Source organism: Pezoporus flaviventris, unplaced genomic scaffold, assembly GCF_033815535.1.
Source record: "Pezoporus flaviventris isolate CSIRO_AGI_PZ_B2104156 unplaced genomic scaffold, CSIRO_AGI_Pfla_v1 ptg000009l, whole genome shotgun sequence".
Taxonomy (NCBI): domain Eukaryota; kingdom Metazoa; phylum Chordata; class Aves; order Psittaciformes; family Psittacidae; genus Pezoporus; species Pezoporus flaviventris.
The window spans coordinates 4,124,792-4,141,548 of NW_026892557.1; the positions used below are offsets into that span (position 1 = coordinate 4,124,792).

Below are 16,757 nucleotides of genomic sequence, written 5' to 3' on the forward strand. Positions count from 1 at the left end.
GAATACCCACCCCAGGCAAACTCCCTCATGTGAACCCAAGCTCAGCCACCGCAGCCCATGGACATGAGGGGGATCAGGCTTCACGGTGCCCACAACTGCCAAGAAAACTCACTGAGTAACCCCCAGAAACTCCCAAGACTGAAAGCAGCTCTGGCCACAGGGCTCAGCCCAAATTCAGACACAGCCATGGGGCTGATTCTCTTTCGCACCATCGCATGCCGGTACCGCAGTTGCTTCCCGATCTCCTGCGCCTGCCTTGCTTTGGAACAGGAAAAGACAACTAAAAGCCTCCAGAAAGTCTCACTTGAGCTGACTCTATTTAGGGAACATTTGAGCTACCACCAGCTCTACATCTGCTAGAGAAAACATACCGTACCTCTGAACAGAAATATACAACAACCAAAATCCATATTCCTTCCAAACAAAATCCCACAAACAAGGAAGCGCGGGCTCCAGTAGGCAAACACAGCCTTGACGGGGTGACCCCTGGAGAGAGGAATTTGTCATCATCCTACCTGCAGAAGCCAGTAGCACCTTCTGTGAAACGTGGGGATGATGGAGGAATGGACGTAGCAGCCGTACAAGCACTAGGGACAGAAAAGAGAAGGAAAGTTGGGTTAGTAAAGGAAACCATCACCCAGGAGGCAGCACCAGGGACGAGAGTGGCAGCGCGTTATCTGCTATTAGAGGATGCTGTTCTGAAGTTGGTCCAGGGCTGGGAACACACAACAGCAGTTTATGGCATCCCCCAGTTATCTGAGCATCACTACAGGTAACAGAATCACCCTCCCAGCAGTCCCTCATAGCTCAGCCACCCACGAGCCTCCCCAGGGTGGCTCCCTGGGCTGCACTTGCATCTTCACTTCAGCATGATTTTATTCTTTAAAACCCAACACACCCATCTCTGTCTCATCACCAGGGTATGTAAACTGAAAACTTAGGGTTTATAAACTCAGGAAGCTCCTGTCAAGGTATTTCATGCCACAGCATCACTAGTGATGTGAACGGTGACACGTGGCATCGAGGCTTTACTGGTGCCGTGGGGGTGACCACGCTCAGTGCCCAGTGATGCTGGTGCGCTGTCAAGCAGCAGCACTTGCCAGTGAGCACACGGCGCTATGGCAGCATCTCCTCCCCAGATCAGCGCTCACAAGGTCAGCCTGAATTAAAAAGGATTTAAGGGCTGCTGGCTGCTGGCACGGAGTTATTTTTGAAATACAAATGACAAAGATTAATAATGTTTTGAAATGTGTCAAGGGTACATCCACACACACAAAACCAGGGAGGAAAACAGGGGGGAAAAAACCTGCAGAAAATAATCCAAAGAAAAGCTTAACACTTAAATCCCAGCACTCAGCCTGGGGAAAAGCAGACGCTGTTTGTTTAAGATAATCCCTGACAGCGACTCCTGGCTGCATGGCACCAGGGGCTGCATTTAAAGGTCTTTAATGCTCAGTTCTGCTGAGTCAGAGCTGGTCCCTGCTATGGAAAGCGGACTGAAAGGTGCAGCATCTCTCACTCTGACCAGCTTCCCAGCGAGGATGGGCAAGCTGGTCTGGGGCACGCCACCGGAGCAGGCACGAGCATCCACGAACATCCCCAGCATCTCGTGCAGGGCACATCAATACACACCAGCAACCCATAGTTTGCTGCTGGGAGCTTGACTGACATTGCATCAGGATTAAAACACGTAATGACAGGCACTAGTGCTGGGATCCTGGTAGCTCCCTCCAGTCAGTAGGTAGGAAAGCTGCTCTCTACCTCCAGATCTGTCTCACATATAATTCTAGAGGTGTCAATAATGAATTACATAAAAGCTGCCCACCTCCACAGAACTGGTTCTCAACGTCTCTGCAAACCGGTACAAAAAGCCTCCTAATGGCTCACAGAACGTACATCAGGACATGGGAATCCAGTTCTGGGTTGATGCTTTGGGGCTGGATGTTCTAACTTGGGTACCTGGGATGAAGGCGATCCATGCGTAAGCAACCCCCTGGCCCTGGAGAGACAGTGGGGATTTTTCTTCACTGTGGACTGAGCTGTAGAGAAATGAACTGTAGTGGGAGAAAGAGACCCTGGAAACCCAGCTTCTGGAGGAAGGACGGAATGAGTGATGGCAGCAATAAAAGCCACATTAATTTTCACATAAAAAGGCATTAAAAAATGTTTAAGATATAAATAGAAACCTCAGAAGTCCGAGCCTCCCTGTTTTGGAGGATTTTCAAGGTTAATGAGTTAAGCGCTGTTAGATGACATCTCCTAGCATGGCACATGTGGGTTAACAGGAGCGGGTGCATCCTCGCCTCCAACAAGGGCAGTGATGGTCCCTCTGCCTCACCAAGAGCCAGTGGCAGCCACTCCACACCACACCACACTTCATTAGGAGAAGGGAATTACCTGCCGGGCTGGCCTTAGGAGACTGGGATGCAGGGAACGTGGAATGCCTTTAGCTAAAGGAGTCTCTAAATGAATCCTTGCTCCGAACAGGCAGAAGGGGTTTCATTAACTGGGGTTTCTTTTTCGGGTCTTTAGTGGGGAGGGCGAAGCAGCGGAGGCTTGTGTGTCTGTGGCTATGTTAATGCCAGGCTGGGCTCTCAGCCAACGCATTAAGTGAAATCGAATTCCTGAAACCAGCTTTAATCAGCAGATTTTTAAGGTTAGAATGACTCTCTCCTCTGGAAGGCTTGCCAAGGTTAATTCCGTCCTGAGCAGCCGGAATTAATGGGCTGGACAGGGGAGAACATTTTTCACCATTCTCTTTTTCAAGTTGACCAAATCTCCAGGAGGGAAGAAAAGGCAGTTCCGAGGTGTCTGAGGAGAAATGCCACTCCAGCAGCCTCATTTCTGCTCTGAGAACAGAGCTGAGAAGGGAGCAGGAACCAGCGCTGGGACCAGCATCAGGCATCCATCAGCCTGTCCCCTACGGAAGCCAGGGGATGCGGGTCCTGGACCATGGGATCGCCCCCATCCTTGTTGCCATGGCAGGACAGTGATGCCCACGGTTGCTGCAGCGTGGTCCAGGGCTGCAGCATCAGCTCCTGCAGCCGCCTTTTTGGGAGGGCTGTGCTTGTCCTTGCACGCGTTCAGAGCAGAGGAGGGGAGTTGTGCAATTACAGCTGCCCACCCCTCCATTGAAATGCAGTCCACATCTTGCATTATCAAACTTCTGGGAACCGGAGGGGGGGAATCAAAGTATTGGTGGATTTTTTTTAATCCTGAGCTCCTTAAAGTGATTGTGGCTTATTTAAAAATAATGCAATAATGCTGAGGTGTTCTTCCTTAACGAGAACACCTTGGGAACGGGAACTGGAAAGCGAGAGAATCAAATATTCAAGATAGGCTTGGACAGGCTTTGAAATTCTCCTCCCTAGTGAGTTACCCCAGTGGATATTTAAAAGAAATAACAACTGCCTGGATTTTGTTCAGATTTTCACACTGAAGCCCCAATTCCCTTAATAAGGAGCTAAATCAATCTTTAGAGAACAAATCACGTAAGACCTGTGGCTCTAAATTATTAAAATATACTGGAGTCATTTTCTGGTGTAAGGCTTCAACTTCGAATGCCCCATCAGCCCACAGGGCCAGACCAGGCACCACAGGTTACCGGGGAGAACGGACTGTGCCGGCAGGCATGGGATGGAGCAGGCTGCTGCTCAGCACCATGGACCATGTGTGAACCCCAACAGCCTATATTTGCACTGAATTCATGAAACAAACAGACTTTTCAAAGCAACGTGCTCATGGCAACAGCAGTAAAAATGTGCCCCAAACAATGGAATGTGACAATGAGACAAGTGAAATCCAAAATACGTTGTAAAAAGAAAAGCAAAAAGAAGAAAGCAGGAAATCATCACAACAGGGGATGTTAAATTCCTCAGAAAAAGGCTCCTGGATCAAGCAAATGCACCTGCAAAAGAAAAGGCTGCTGCTTGCACCCCCCTGAGATGTGGTAAGAGCCCAAAGCCCACATACAAATGGCCACCAAACACCCCAAGGAGCCCAATGCAAGGGAAGGATCATGCCCCAGGCACTGCCTGGATGTGTGCTCCAACACGTGCCGGCTTCTGCCTAGTCCTGTGCTCCATGATGGATGGCGAGCAAAGGCAGACCCATCTCTAGAGCCTGCTTCTGGTGCCACACGCCCTAAAATTGAACATCACATTCCCCACAGCCCAGAGCAGAACATCAAAACCCCCAGCAGGAACATAATGCCAGTGCTTAACAAACGGAGAACAGGGACACAACCACGGATGCCCTGGGACACTGGTAGCACAAGGGCAAGGAAAGCCACCGCCGCCACTCTTATCTCTTGTGGCGGTGCCGAGCAGAGCACTCCAACCATATCCCCGTTACACCACCCTGTTAAACCATCCCCATTACACCACCACACTGCTCAGGATCTCCTGTAATTACACCAGTGACTCCAGAGCTTCTCCACCCATTTCCATAGGGAACAGCACACAGCTTGCAGCTGCAGCACTGCCACACGGATCAAACCTCCCGGGAAAGCTGAGTGAAGCGTTAGCTTCATTCTTCTCATCATCCTGATGACAGGGCACAGGTCTCCTAAATTAGCAGCTCTGTCTGAGCCCAATCAAGCTCTGCCCTCACCCTCAGCCTGCCCATTACCGCTGCACCAGGAGAGGTACAGCACAGCCATGCGACAGCATTCAGGCTGCCCTGGTACAGGCTTCTCAGATGGAGAGAAGAGTATGGAAAAGAGGTTTGTAAGCTCTCCTATCAGCTTCCTTCAATGCAGTAACCTGAGTTCCAGAGATACCAGTCAAAACACAACAATAAAACCCACTCTCCCATCCCTATCACAGACATTTCCGTTATCCGTTTATAAAGATACCACTGTTACCCCATTCATGTCACCAACTTCCTCATATCCCAGCAGAGACACTACCCAATCTACCTGAAATCGATTTCTCTGGATTTCATACAGACTGTGAACAGAGAAATTTGTGAGTTCTTTGTAGCAATTCATTTGTTTTACACACAGGAGCAATTTCCCATCCGAGTCTGTAACAAGTACCCACTAAATTCTCTGCCAATCTTCTTTCACTGGGCAGAGCACGGTTGGAAAAGCAAGGCAAGCGAAAACCTCAGGTCTCTAACGTGAGCTGCCTGTTGGCCACCAAATTAGCAGCATTGGGGAAAACCCTCCAATTTTATGTGTATCACCTCTCTTTTCAAACAGACTGGAAGTGAGCACCCTCCGAGATCGGGTTATCTCACAGCAGATGGTCCTTCCTTCAGGACAGAGATGCTAAAGCCACGGACACGTTCCAAATCCATTTAAACATCAGATTAGGCTTGCCCCTGTCAGCCGCCGGAGCTGGGAGACAGCAGCGGCTCCCGCCTGCTCCATTAATCAACATTCAGCGAGGAAAGCCAACGTGCTGCTATAAACCCCCTGACTCGGTGCCAACACCACGCACGGGGAACCTTGAGCCATCAATCTTCCTGTTCCTCCCCTGGCAGCGAGACGTGGCTGGGGAAAGGGGGAGCAGAGGCGGGGGCTCGGCCGGGCGGGAGGAGAAGGAGGTTTTTGACAGCAAAGTGATGCTCAGTGACACCGAGCTGACAGGGATGCGAGGAGACACCGGCCCCAGTGCTCCTCCTCACAGATCGGCCCCAGTTCAGCTTTATAAATGGGAATATGGGGAGGTGTGACTGTGGGTGAACTGTGTGGCGCTGAGGAATCACCCAGGGGGGAGGCAGGCTGCACCCAGAGGTCCTGTTTTGATCTAAAAAGGGATGAAAGTGTCATAACATAAGGAGGCATCCAAAATTTCCCGTCACTGCTGCAAATCTTCAAGTAAAACAGTGCTAAACATGTTTTCTCACTCCTGATCTTAGTGAAACACAGACACTGGATGGGTTGGATTTTCCTCTGATGTTTATAGATGGTAACTTTGACTCAGTAAAGCACGAAACCCTGCTCAGATCTCGGCGCTGGATCGCTCTGTGTTGCTGCTGCTGTTTGCCTTTTATCCACCACAACAAAACTTAGGCAAGTGCTTATAGTTTGCCAATTTGGGTACGGAGTCCTGTGCACTAACAGGAGATCTCAAACACCATCTCTAGGTGGTCACAAAGTCCCACAGAACCTGACCCTTCCTTGTGGGTTATTGCTGCAGGGCTGCAGCACCGGTGCCTGACTGCAGCTCCAGCTGCCACAGTATGGTTTTAATCCTACTGGCTCTTTGACGTGTCTCAAACCCTCCTGATGCCCTTGATGTCACCAGCAGTTACACCTAGATAACGGCTTCTGGATTGAGCCCAGGGATCTCATTTGATGGCTAATCACAGGAGGAGAGGTTACTGCAGCCTCCAAAGCCAGAGCCAAGCTCTGTTCGCTGCAGGACCTTGTCACTTCTGGTAGCTTTTGTTACCAAATATTGTTCTCTTTATCTCGGGACTCGTTAGAAAGCAATTTTTGAGATGTTCAATATTTAATGAAATATTTAAATGTTTAATGGCTTCTTTTCCAAACCCTGTTTTTCCCCTGTGGAGTTCTGAAGTCACTGCAAGGATTGCGGGGTTTAACTTTCTTACTGTTAGAAACGATGCTCCCGATGACATGGGCTAATTGCCAGGAATCTGCATCTGTGGGTACCAAACTTTGGTATCCCAGATTCTAAAGTCTACATTTCATGCTGTCGTGGTTTAAACCCAGTCAGGTAACTCGTTCACTCACTCCCCCCCCCCTTCCTTCCCTCCCCCTACTCCCGGAGGGACGGAGAGGAGGATCGAAAAGAATGCAACTCCCACGGGTTGAGGTAAGAACAGTTTAGTAACTGAGGTATAACACAAATCACTACTGCTACCACCAATAATAACAATGATAAAGGAAATAACAAGGGAAGAGAATACAACACCTCACCACCAGCCGACTGATAACTCGCCCCCCCCAGCCCGACCAAGCACTGACCCATACCTCCTCCAACCCCCGCAGTCCCCCAGCCCTTCCGGCTAACTCCCAGTTACCTCCTGGGCATGACGTGCTGTGGTATGGAATACCTCTTTGGCTAGCTTAGGTCAGGTGTCCTGTCTCTGCTTCCTCCTGGCTTCCCCTCCTCCCTGGCAGAGCATGAGGCTCACAAAGTCCTTGGCCAAACCAAAACATCATTGTTATCAGCTCTGTTCCCAGGCCGAAAGTCAAAACACTGCACTGCACCAGCTACCAAGGAGGAGAAAAATGACTGCTACTGCTGAACCCAGGACACATGCCTGCAATCCTAAACTGTTTGCCTGATAGACATCCCTCCGGTCTCCAATCTGATCCTCACACCTTTCCACACCAGACTATGGATCTTCACCTGCAGACTCCTCACTCAAATGATTCCCAAACGCCTCCTATCACTGGGACACTTTGCTGCATCTTCCTCACCGCAGGACGGAGAGCAGACCCTAGAAAGCGATGAGTTTCTTCCCCTGAGTTTTCCAGTGAACACCATTTCCTTTAGGTCTGGTCTTTGGACTCTCTATGTACTATGTTGATGCATGAAAACAGACAGCATTGTTTCCTCTTGCAGTACCTGTGTGGGGTTTTCCCTGACCTTGCACCACAGGCTGACACACCACCGCAGCACGGTGCAGGCAGCACCAGCCTCTTCAGTGTTTCTACTGGTAATTCTTTTAATAAGAATTCTTTAATTATGCATGAAAAGCAAAGCAGGAGGCCAGTTCAACAAGGAGAGACAGCTTTAATCTCGGTGTGCTCTGCAGCAACCCTGCCTGGTGGGAATTGTGCCATCCGCTGCAATGTGGTGAGGCTTTCAACACCATCCCCAAATCACCTGCACCACGTCCTGCACTAAATCACAGTGAAAGGCACAAGGTGCTGTTTCTCCAACAAGTGAGCATCAGACAGCGTCTCTACAAGCACAAAATCCAATAGGAATTCTCTGTTATTTGCAATGCTGTCAACTGTGAGACGATTCAATAGGAAGTGCCCACGCCAGCCTGCGACTTTATTGCTCAAATTGGTATTAGCCACACACTTGCAACTGGGTTATCCTTGAGTTTTGACTACAACTAACTTCATAAAATCTTTCATGAATTCCATAGGAATCACAAATCCAGAGCCCGGTCCTGCTGTAGGATCATTGGTATGCAGCCCCACACACCCACCTGCGGTAGCTGCCTGCTCATAAATGCATATTTCTTTATTAATATGGGGAAACTTTAATCTCAGTCTAATTTTACCTTTAGGGAAGCTATATCCCAAGGCTGCCAGGAGCTAAAACCCTCCAGATGCAGCGGTGTGATTTGTATTCAAAGCAGCAGGTCTATCTGTCAACATGTTTGTCTCCCCTATCTGCCAACTCTTATTTATAATCCCATTCAGATTAATGAATGACAGTAGTTCTCATCACAAGAAATCTGATTAATCAATTTAAGTGCTTAATCACCCTGGCCGGGGTGAGAACCGGAGGGGAGGGATGCTGCCTGGATAGGGACAAAGTTGTGAGACGTAGGAGGAAAATGGGAACAACTCAAGGGGGGAGCATGCATGGGATCCTCAATGGGATTATGAGATTCCCAGGAGGTGAAAGCTTCCTTAGGGCTGGTGGGAGCCACGGGGGATGACCATGATAACCCAGCTGGGCATCCCGGAGGTCATTAGTGCTCTGGATGAGATGATAACCCAGCCAGGCATCCCGCACAGCATGCTGCCTCAAATTAGCTCCCATCCATCACCTTCCTATGCCACAAAACACCCACTTGGGGTTTCATTAAAGCTTGTTTTGAATGCTCTAGAATAATCTCCAGGGTTTTCAGGAGACTCAAGAGATGTTTCAGATGATGGGGAAGAGGCAAGCTTGAGCACAAATCACTAACTTCTAGGAGGATTACCTAGAACAGAGGCCATGCAGAGTGAAGCTACTCTTGTGGATGCTCTAAATGACATGATAAAACCAAAAACCTTTACAGAACAACCAAACCACAGGAATAACATCATCTTCTGTTCCATGAAAGCGAAGTTTACAGAGAAGTACCACTCTCTGCTGGCAGACAAGATACAGCTGAACTCTATGACAAAGCAGCAGGCGCTTGTCATGAATATGAAGATAACAGGCATCTTGTGAATACACCAGTCAATATTGCTTCCAAATCAGCCAGAGCTGTCCTCCTGCCAAGCCTCATCTCATGGCCACTCACTGGAAATTAAGCTCAGAGCCTCCCTATCCTGCTCTTCAGGAATCGAAGCCCAGCATTATTAAATCTTTGCATCACTGATCCGACAACAAAGAGGGAAATGATGCAAACGGGGGTTACAAGTGACCAAAGGAGCGTGGAGCAGGCAGGAACAAGATGTTTTGGGAAGATGAGCTCCCCTTCAAGGAAAACAAGTGCCTTGGTTACCGTTTCTCCAAGAAGGGGGAACGTTTCTTGGAGGGTAATGATGGCTCTGGAGAGGATGAAACAGTGCACGTGCAAAAAGAGATGGTTAAGAGTAGACCTAGGGGACATAAGCTTAATGCAAAACCCAGACTCCCAGTTTCACAGGTAAGGGAAAAGCCCAACACCACCAGCATCAGTGGGGGTTAGCAAGAGGAAAAGCAGTACAACAGGCTGCCTGGCTCCATGGTTTTCCAACCCAATCCTCAGCAGTTACTCAAGTGGGATACATAAAACCTCCAGGACAGAGACATTACCCAGGTCCCCGCACATCATCTCGACTCCAGCAGCTTGTGCAGCCGCATGCTTCCCCAGGTATGAGGTTTCTTGACTGTCACCACAAGGTTAGAAGAATTGTGAGCTGGAAAATCATGGAGCATATTAATGTCATCCAGAAATATGACCACAATACACACAAGTATTTCATATTTATTCTCTTTTAGAAATGTTACAAAGACAATATAATGAGAACACTGCAAACAAGTGTTTTCCTCCTAATCTGGCAATAAAAATATGTCAAAGAAATGCCTAAAATCCTAATAGGAGAACAAAAAAATAATGGGCTAGGCTATGACAGGATTTAGCTGTGACTTTACTCAAAGGCTTTAATCATGTCTAGTGCAACGTAAATGGAAAATCAGATACAAACCTGTTCAAACCATTAACGTCTGTGTTGGTTGTCTCAGCTGTTACAGGAGCTGAGACCGAACAGATTTGGTGGAGGTTAATGAAGATAGGTAGAGGTCTAAAAACATTTATATCTGAGGAAACCCTGCACACAAAAAGGATTACTGAGCCAGTCTTAGTGGAGACGCGACTGAGGTGGCAAACATACAATTATAAAGAGATTTAGAAAGTGATTAGTCATTGTATTTGAACATGTGCTGTAAGAAAAGAACAAAGGCTTTCTTCATTAAATTAATGTCTGATAAACTCAGAACGAACAAAGAGGGAATGCTCTTTTTTCCAGGGGACAGCCAGGCCTTGGAAGTCAGCACCACAGGAAAGGGGGAGCTGATGCTACAGATGGATTGCAAAGGGCTGAAGAATGTAATGACCCAGAGCCAGGGTAACAGGCATCATCAACAGGGAGAGCATCAGTACCCCCACCTGACCTTGGGTCTGGATTTCAACCCTGGGATTCTGTCGGGATGCTTTCATCTGTGCTCTGTTCAACAGGGACACCAAGAGGGAGCAGGGAAGCGAATCCTATGGGATACCCAATGGGGGGTCAGGAGGGTGAAAAGCGAGTATCAGGTCTGTAGCAAAGACCAGGATGTGCTTGGGGTGAGGATGTCAAATGTCCATCACCTTCTCAAGCCCAGCTGCTTCTACCGAGGCCATCATGCAGGCAGAAGTTAGAAAAGATTGTCTTATCCAGCTGGATCTCTTGTTCAGGAACAAAGAGACCATTACAGCATGGGAAAACAAGACAAAAATGACAGTGCCCTGGGGCAATGCAAGCTGAGCCAGTGCTGTCTGCAGACACCACGGTGGAGCAGAGGGCAGAGGGTGCGATGCATTCACCATCTTTCAGGTTTAGGTCTGTAAGGACCTAAAGACTAACAAACACAACTTCTAGCACGTATATAAATGTACAGGAGAACTTTTGAGAGCTATTAATTATATACACAGCTCGATCTTGGAGTGATTTTGTGCTGGAATGGACCAAAATCTTTTTCTGGCAGCCTCCCCTGTGCAGAATTAGCCCTGGAGTTATCAGCAGACACACTACAGTGTGCCTCCAAAGTGACACATTCAGCTCGTTTGCGAGACACCCACTTTCTTGGACCTGATCTCTTTATAGTGCTTACTTACATTAAGATCAGAAGCCACTGAAGTCAGTGGTTCAATGATCAACATGCAGTCTTCCCTGTCTGTTCACTTCAGGCACTTCAAAAAGGTGCCTTAACTCACATTAGAGCATCTCGAAGACTGAGGCAGGGCTCTCTGTACCCCATTAACTACAGCAGCTTCAGAAGTTAGCACTCCCCATTTCAGGAAGTCATTTAAGCTCCTGACTTCTGAAAACTAAACCTATTGCATGGAAAACTTGGAAGAGTTTTCAAACCTCCTCCCAGTGAATCCCTTAATTAAAAAGCATTTGCAGAACCTAAAATTATCATGTATGCCAATACTAAATCTTCCCATCCCCGTTCAAAACCCTTAGAGCTTCACTACTGCTCACAAGCAACAGCTGAAGCTACAGTTAGCAAGCATTTAAGAATGCCTTCCTGGACAAGCTGTTGTACAAATACTAAGTTCCTACTGCTTGCAACCAGCTTCTAAATATTTCATTCCTGTCCCCAAAACCCCAAAACATTCATTTCTCAAGATTAATGTGCTTAAATTTCCTCAAGTTCACCCCCAGCAAACAGCTGAGTGTTCCTGACATTCAAGAAGCAGCAAAAAAGGTCAATGTTTTACTTGTATTAATTTTTTATCAGAGAATGGAAAGCTCAATTTTGGAGCTGATAATGAATGTTGGATGAGCTCTGCTATGGGAAGAGGCACAAGATCAGCGCACCCTCCGTCTGAACAATGATACCTTCCTCTTGTCTTCCTGAGTGACATTATCTGTGAGAATTCACAAGTTATTGCTCTGCTTTCTGAAGGGTTCTCCAGGACTATTTAACACTTATGACACTTGGGCTGTTGAGGAAGGAGATTACAACTCTGAACGTAAAAGCAGATATCTTCCCTATGCCCTGAGACATTTTGGAGAATACAAGCAAAATCCATAAACGAAGAGCAGATTGTCTTCACATTCGTAAAGTAATTTCTATCCCTGGCAATCAAAGTAGAGATGTCTAAAAAGGATTTGTCTCCACGGTGCCCACAAAAGGCTTATTTGTATTCTTTCAGGTGGAATAAGACCTCAAGGTGGAGGCATCTCGGACCTCAGGTCTGGAGGGTCCCTTTCCTCCTGCTCTTTGGGCTGCTCAGCCAACACAGGGAGAGAACAGGTACATGCTGTACCACAAGGAGCTGTGTCCACACTCTTGTGCATGGTTTGGCAATGGCCAGACCCCCTCAGCCAGGGCACATCCACCGAGTACATAACCTGCAATGTCTCCCATACCCGAACGTGACACGAAGGGATTTAATTGCACTTTAACTAACTTGTCACTAGCATCCAATTATAGAACCGGTGGGCTTTGCTGATTAATTATGGATTAACTACATGCAAGCCTTCACACAAATTAATCTGACAAACTCTGCTCACACAGATGGGATCTTACGCATCCTTCTTCAACCTTTTGTACTTTTTAACTAAGAACCTGTAAATGCTACAAACAGCATCACCTGAATGCAGGTTATTTAGCAGGTACTGAGAGTTGGAAAGCACCCCACGTCCACACTTCCCACATCCCTGGAGGTGACCCAGACCTCGCTGCTTGGAGGGTGACCACAGTGGAATGGCCCTGGGCACTGCAGACGCTAGGGACAGGGCAGATGGGATGAGACCCAGGCGGTCACAGGGCACTGACAAATGAACGTCAAGTGATTAGCTGGCAGCTTCAACAGCTCTGCTTCTAAAGGGCTTTCTGTGTATTTTCTCAATAGAAGCAAGACAGCGCTGATGAGGTATCTGACAAAACAGAACACTGAATCATTTCTAGTGCATCACCTCTTCTCACGCAGAGGGAATCTTCCGTCTTCCCCATCACAGGCAATTAAAACATTCAGACGATTTCTTCTAGGCTGACAGTGCTTGGGAAAGACCACAAGACTGCATGAAACAAACTTTTACCCTTTACACCATTAGGTCTGTTCTTTTCATCCCCCTGGTTCTCAAAGTGTTTTACTGCGTGTAGCACATCAGTATCTTTCTTAACCCAACCCATCTGTTCCTTCAACGCAAGTGATGCAAACAGAGAAGTCATTTGCCTCCAGAGCAGCAGCAGCTGAACTGCCGCTCCAGGTCCTGACCCCTGCTCCTCTGGACAAGGCGCTCCAAAAACCCTCCGTCCTTTTGAGGGATGGAAACAGAACTGCTGGAGAAGAGCGTTTCCATGTTCTTTCCGTGTCCAGCACCACAAATAGCTTAGCTCTTACAAGAGCAGCTCCGAGGTCCTCACGTCCCCATCTGTAAGGCTGATGTTTCTGTTTCAGAGGGCTGCTCTTCATTCCCCACGGCCCGGGGTGAGATGCACCGATCTCATTACGGATGTCATCTGAGCAAGAGCTGAAACATTACCTGACCATGGAATGACTTCCCAGTTCAGCTGGTTTCAAGACCGAAACGGTGAGATGCCGCCCCTTGGGAGCAGTCCCTTCTTACTAAACCAGTATCCGTACAGAGAAACTTCCACTCCCTGGCTAAACACAGCTGAAGAGCAGGTCGATGCTTCCACGTGTAACTCACAGCATCCAGATCACGGAAGATTTACAGCACCATGTGTAAAGTTAAACACTGTTTGTCACATCTTTGTAAGCAGTTCTTCAGCAGGTGGGACAAAAGGCACAAATACATGCTCACGCATTTGTTTACAGCTAAGTTCAAATGCTTCATTGAGACTGACCGTGCTCTGAGTCTTACTTAAAGCAGCCACAGCACAGGACGGAAAACCAATTCCTCTCAGTCCCTGGAACCAAGTTCAGGATGCAAGGAAAAGCAAAAGCCAACAGAAAATTCGGGGTTCTTCGACTGCCCAAACCTGACGTTAACACCACAAAAGGTGTCACTACAAATGAGTCCCAGGAGTGGACAGAAATCTGTTCCCTCAGCTGCCCAATTCATCATTTTTATCCAATACCTTGCCTACAGGTTTACAAATCACAAGGAATTTACCAAGTGTGCTTTCGTACGTACAAGTGGACAATAAATCATCACCACACCGAAGCCGCTCACGTAACACACACGGCTCCAGCTTCATGCCAACTGCTATTATTGGTAACTGTAAAACCAAAACCAAACCCAATAAACCCTCCCCACCTGAGCAGTCTCCAACCCAGTGACGCAGTATTAAGGATGGATATTAATGCAACTCTTCACCTATCCTTTCTCTAATCCCACACTGAACCTGAAGGGGCCCCACAGAGCCAAGGCTACACATGGCTTCAAAGAGCTTTTCAAATGAAATGGGTTTATTTGCATCCAAGGCTCTGCAGGACACGGACCTTCCTCTGCCACCGCCTGCGGCACCTCCTCAACCTCGGGATGAATCCCCCCCTGAAAGCACAATTACCACCTCCTGCAGGCCGCCCCACAAGATTAATTGTGTGAGCACAGATTAATGAAAGCACACAGGGAAGTGTTTAGGGAATATTTTCTCTATTAATCTCCATCAGCAGCAGGGCGGCTGCTGAGGATGTCACTTGGTTAAGGTGAGGGAGAAGGATGGGGACACTCTCCCAGATGCGAGCAGAGCCTCCCGTGGGCTTTGTCACCATCACCTCCCTTTTCAACCAAGAGGTATTTGGCTTTAGGGCCACGTGCCAGAAGAGTGGGGCTTTTAGCAAGAAGAACCACAGTGTGAAAGCACCCCTTGCAAGACCCCACTGCGTATTTAATGTTAGTTTAGAGGACAGAAAAGCATCCCTTCACTGGGAAGCATGAGGTATCATTCCTTCAAAAACCTTCTGACTCCCAAACTTCCTTTTCCCCCCCAAACTCCAGAGCCTCTTTCATGTTTCTTTCTCTACCAACCGTGTCTCCCGGAGTTCAAGTAAATAACAGTTTGTTTCCTCATTATCTCTTCCTTTTCAGTGTTAAACTCTCCCTTTAAATTGAGAGCTTTTATTTCGCCTTCATTTTCCCAAGCTCATTGATTGCAATGCTGGATTCTGACACGGTCGAGCTTACAGCCTAGTTTGGTTTTAAAAACAGCAAACGCGGCTATTTACCTCCCCTGCCTTGAGGAAGGAAGCTGGCTCTCACCTGGCTCACTGCAAATCAATCACAACGTGTACTTAATGCTCTCCTTGAAGGAAGGGAGAGCAGCGGGATGAGGAGCCAAAACCACATCCCCTGCCCTTTGTCAGCAGCACAAAGCTCCGCAGCTCCCGCACCCTTCAAAGCTCCTTGCTCTTTGCAGGCGGATGGCAAACAATTAGAGGGGACCTGGGGGTGCTCCCTCCTCATCAGCTCACCCGTCCTCACCCAGTGAACGCACACAGCCTCCAACCAGCACTGAGCACTTCTTCCAGCTCAGCACTGAACTGAAGAGCACTGCAGCTGAAAGTAACATGAACAGAGGTCATCTCCAACCCTGCGTTTTTTAAACTCAGTATGCACTCTTAATAAATTAGGCATTACCTCGTCAATATTAAGGATGCCACCTCCCAGTGCCAGCAGTACCTGTATAAAGTGTGAGGATCATTGCTTTATTTCAAGGTCTGCTTGCAAATTTAATGTGGAATAAAAAGGTGTTTCTCTGAAGATGTCAAGGAAAAGAGAGGGTCCGACTCGTGCTGAGGCTGGATTTGACGGCGTCTATCAGCTGAGCATCCCTGCAGGGTTTGGGGAAGATACAATACCCTTGGAGACTCTTCTGAACAGGACCAGTGCCCCAGTGCTCTCCCGCAGCTGATTTTGGGCACCCTACCAAAACAGCAGTCACCTTGTTCTATTACCACTGGCTGGAGGGGAGCTGGTGAGGAACACCATTAGGCAGAGACCTGTCACGGGGCAGCCACGTTCACATCCATCAGCGAAGCAATCAGAACCCGAGCTAGTACGGAAACCCTGCACCATTCACCACGAGCTGCCCGTCCCAGACCAAACACGCATTTTTCAGCCAGTCCCTTCCATTAGTGTCTCCCAGTGCCAGCAAACAAAGCAATTTAGGATCCCAAATGCTTCCCGTGGGATGTGGTTTTGCCGTCATCGATGTACCCTGCAGTACAAAGCGTCTCCTACGTTTGAGTCTCGCCCTACGTGACGCACGCAGCAGAGATGGGGATTCAGGGCTGAGAAATAGCAATTTTATCAGATTTCCTCCTGCACATCCACAAACCAGACCCATCCCGCTCCTGCTCCCCTCACAGCCTGCATGGAGCCTGCACTGCCAGGGGGGATGTCTGTGCCCCAGACCCCCTCTTTGCTCTGCATCTTCACACTCATGATGCTGGCAGAGCCAGATGTGTGCAAGAAACAGGGACCACAGAGTGCTGGATTCACCACAGTGACTGTTGAGACACCAACTTATCTCTCCCTTGCAGAGCAGGGGAGGTCCAATAAGTATAAAGTTTAATGCTAGCCTGTTTAATGATATTTTCACTTCAACCGAACTGTAAAATTAACTGAGAACTTACACTAAAAAAAGACTTTTATTTTATGCTGATCATTAACTAAGGAGGTTTCACACTTGAGATCTGTTATATTAAAGGGAACTGAA

At 48.0% G+C, this 16,757-nt stretch overlaps 1 protein-coding gene across 12 annotated transcripts in view; it reads right to left on the reverse strand.

Moving 5' to 3' along the window:
* Positions 1-16,757, reverse strand: part of CAMTA1 (calmodulin binding transcription activator 1) — a 288,481-nt gene that overhangs the window by 111,275 nt on the left and 160,449 nt on the right. For all 12 annotated transcript variants that reach the window (XM_061450331.1, XM_061450332.1, XM_061450338.1 and 9 more), the window contains one exon: positions 516-587. In XM_061450331.1, the coding sequence (XP_061306315.1) occupies positions 516-587 (72 nt within the window). The remainder of the gene's footprint in view (positions 1-515; positions 588-16,757) is intronic.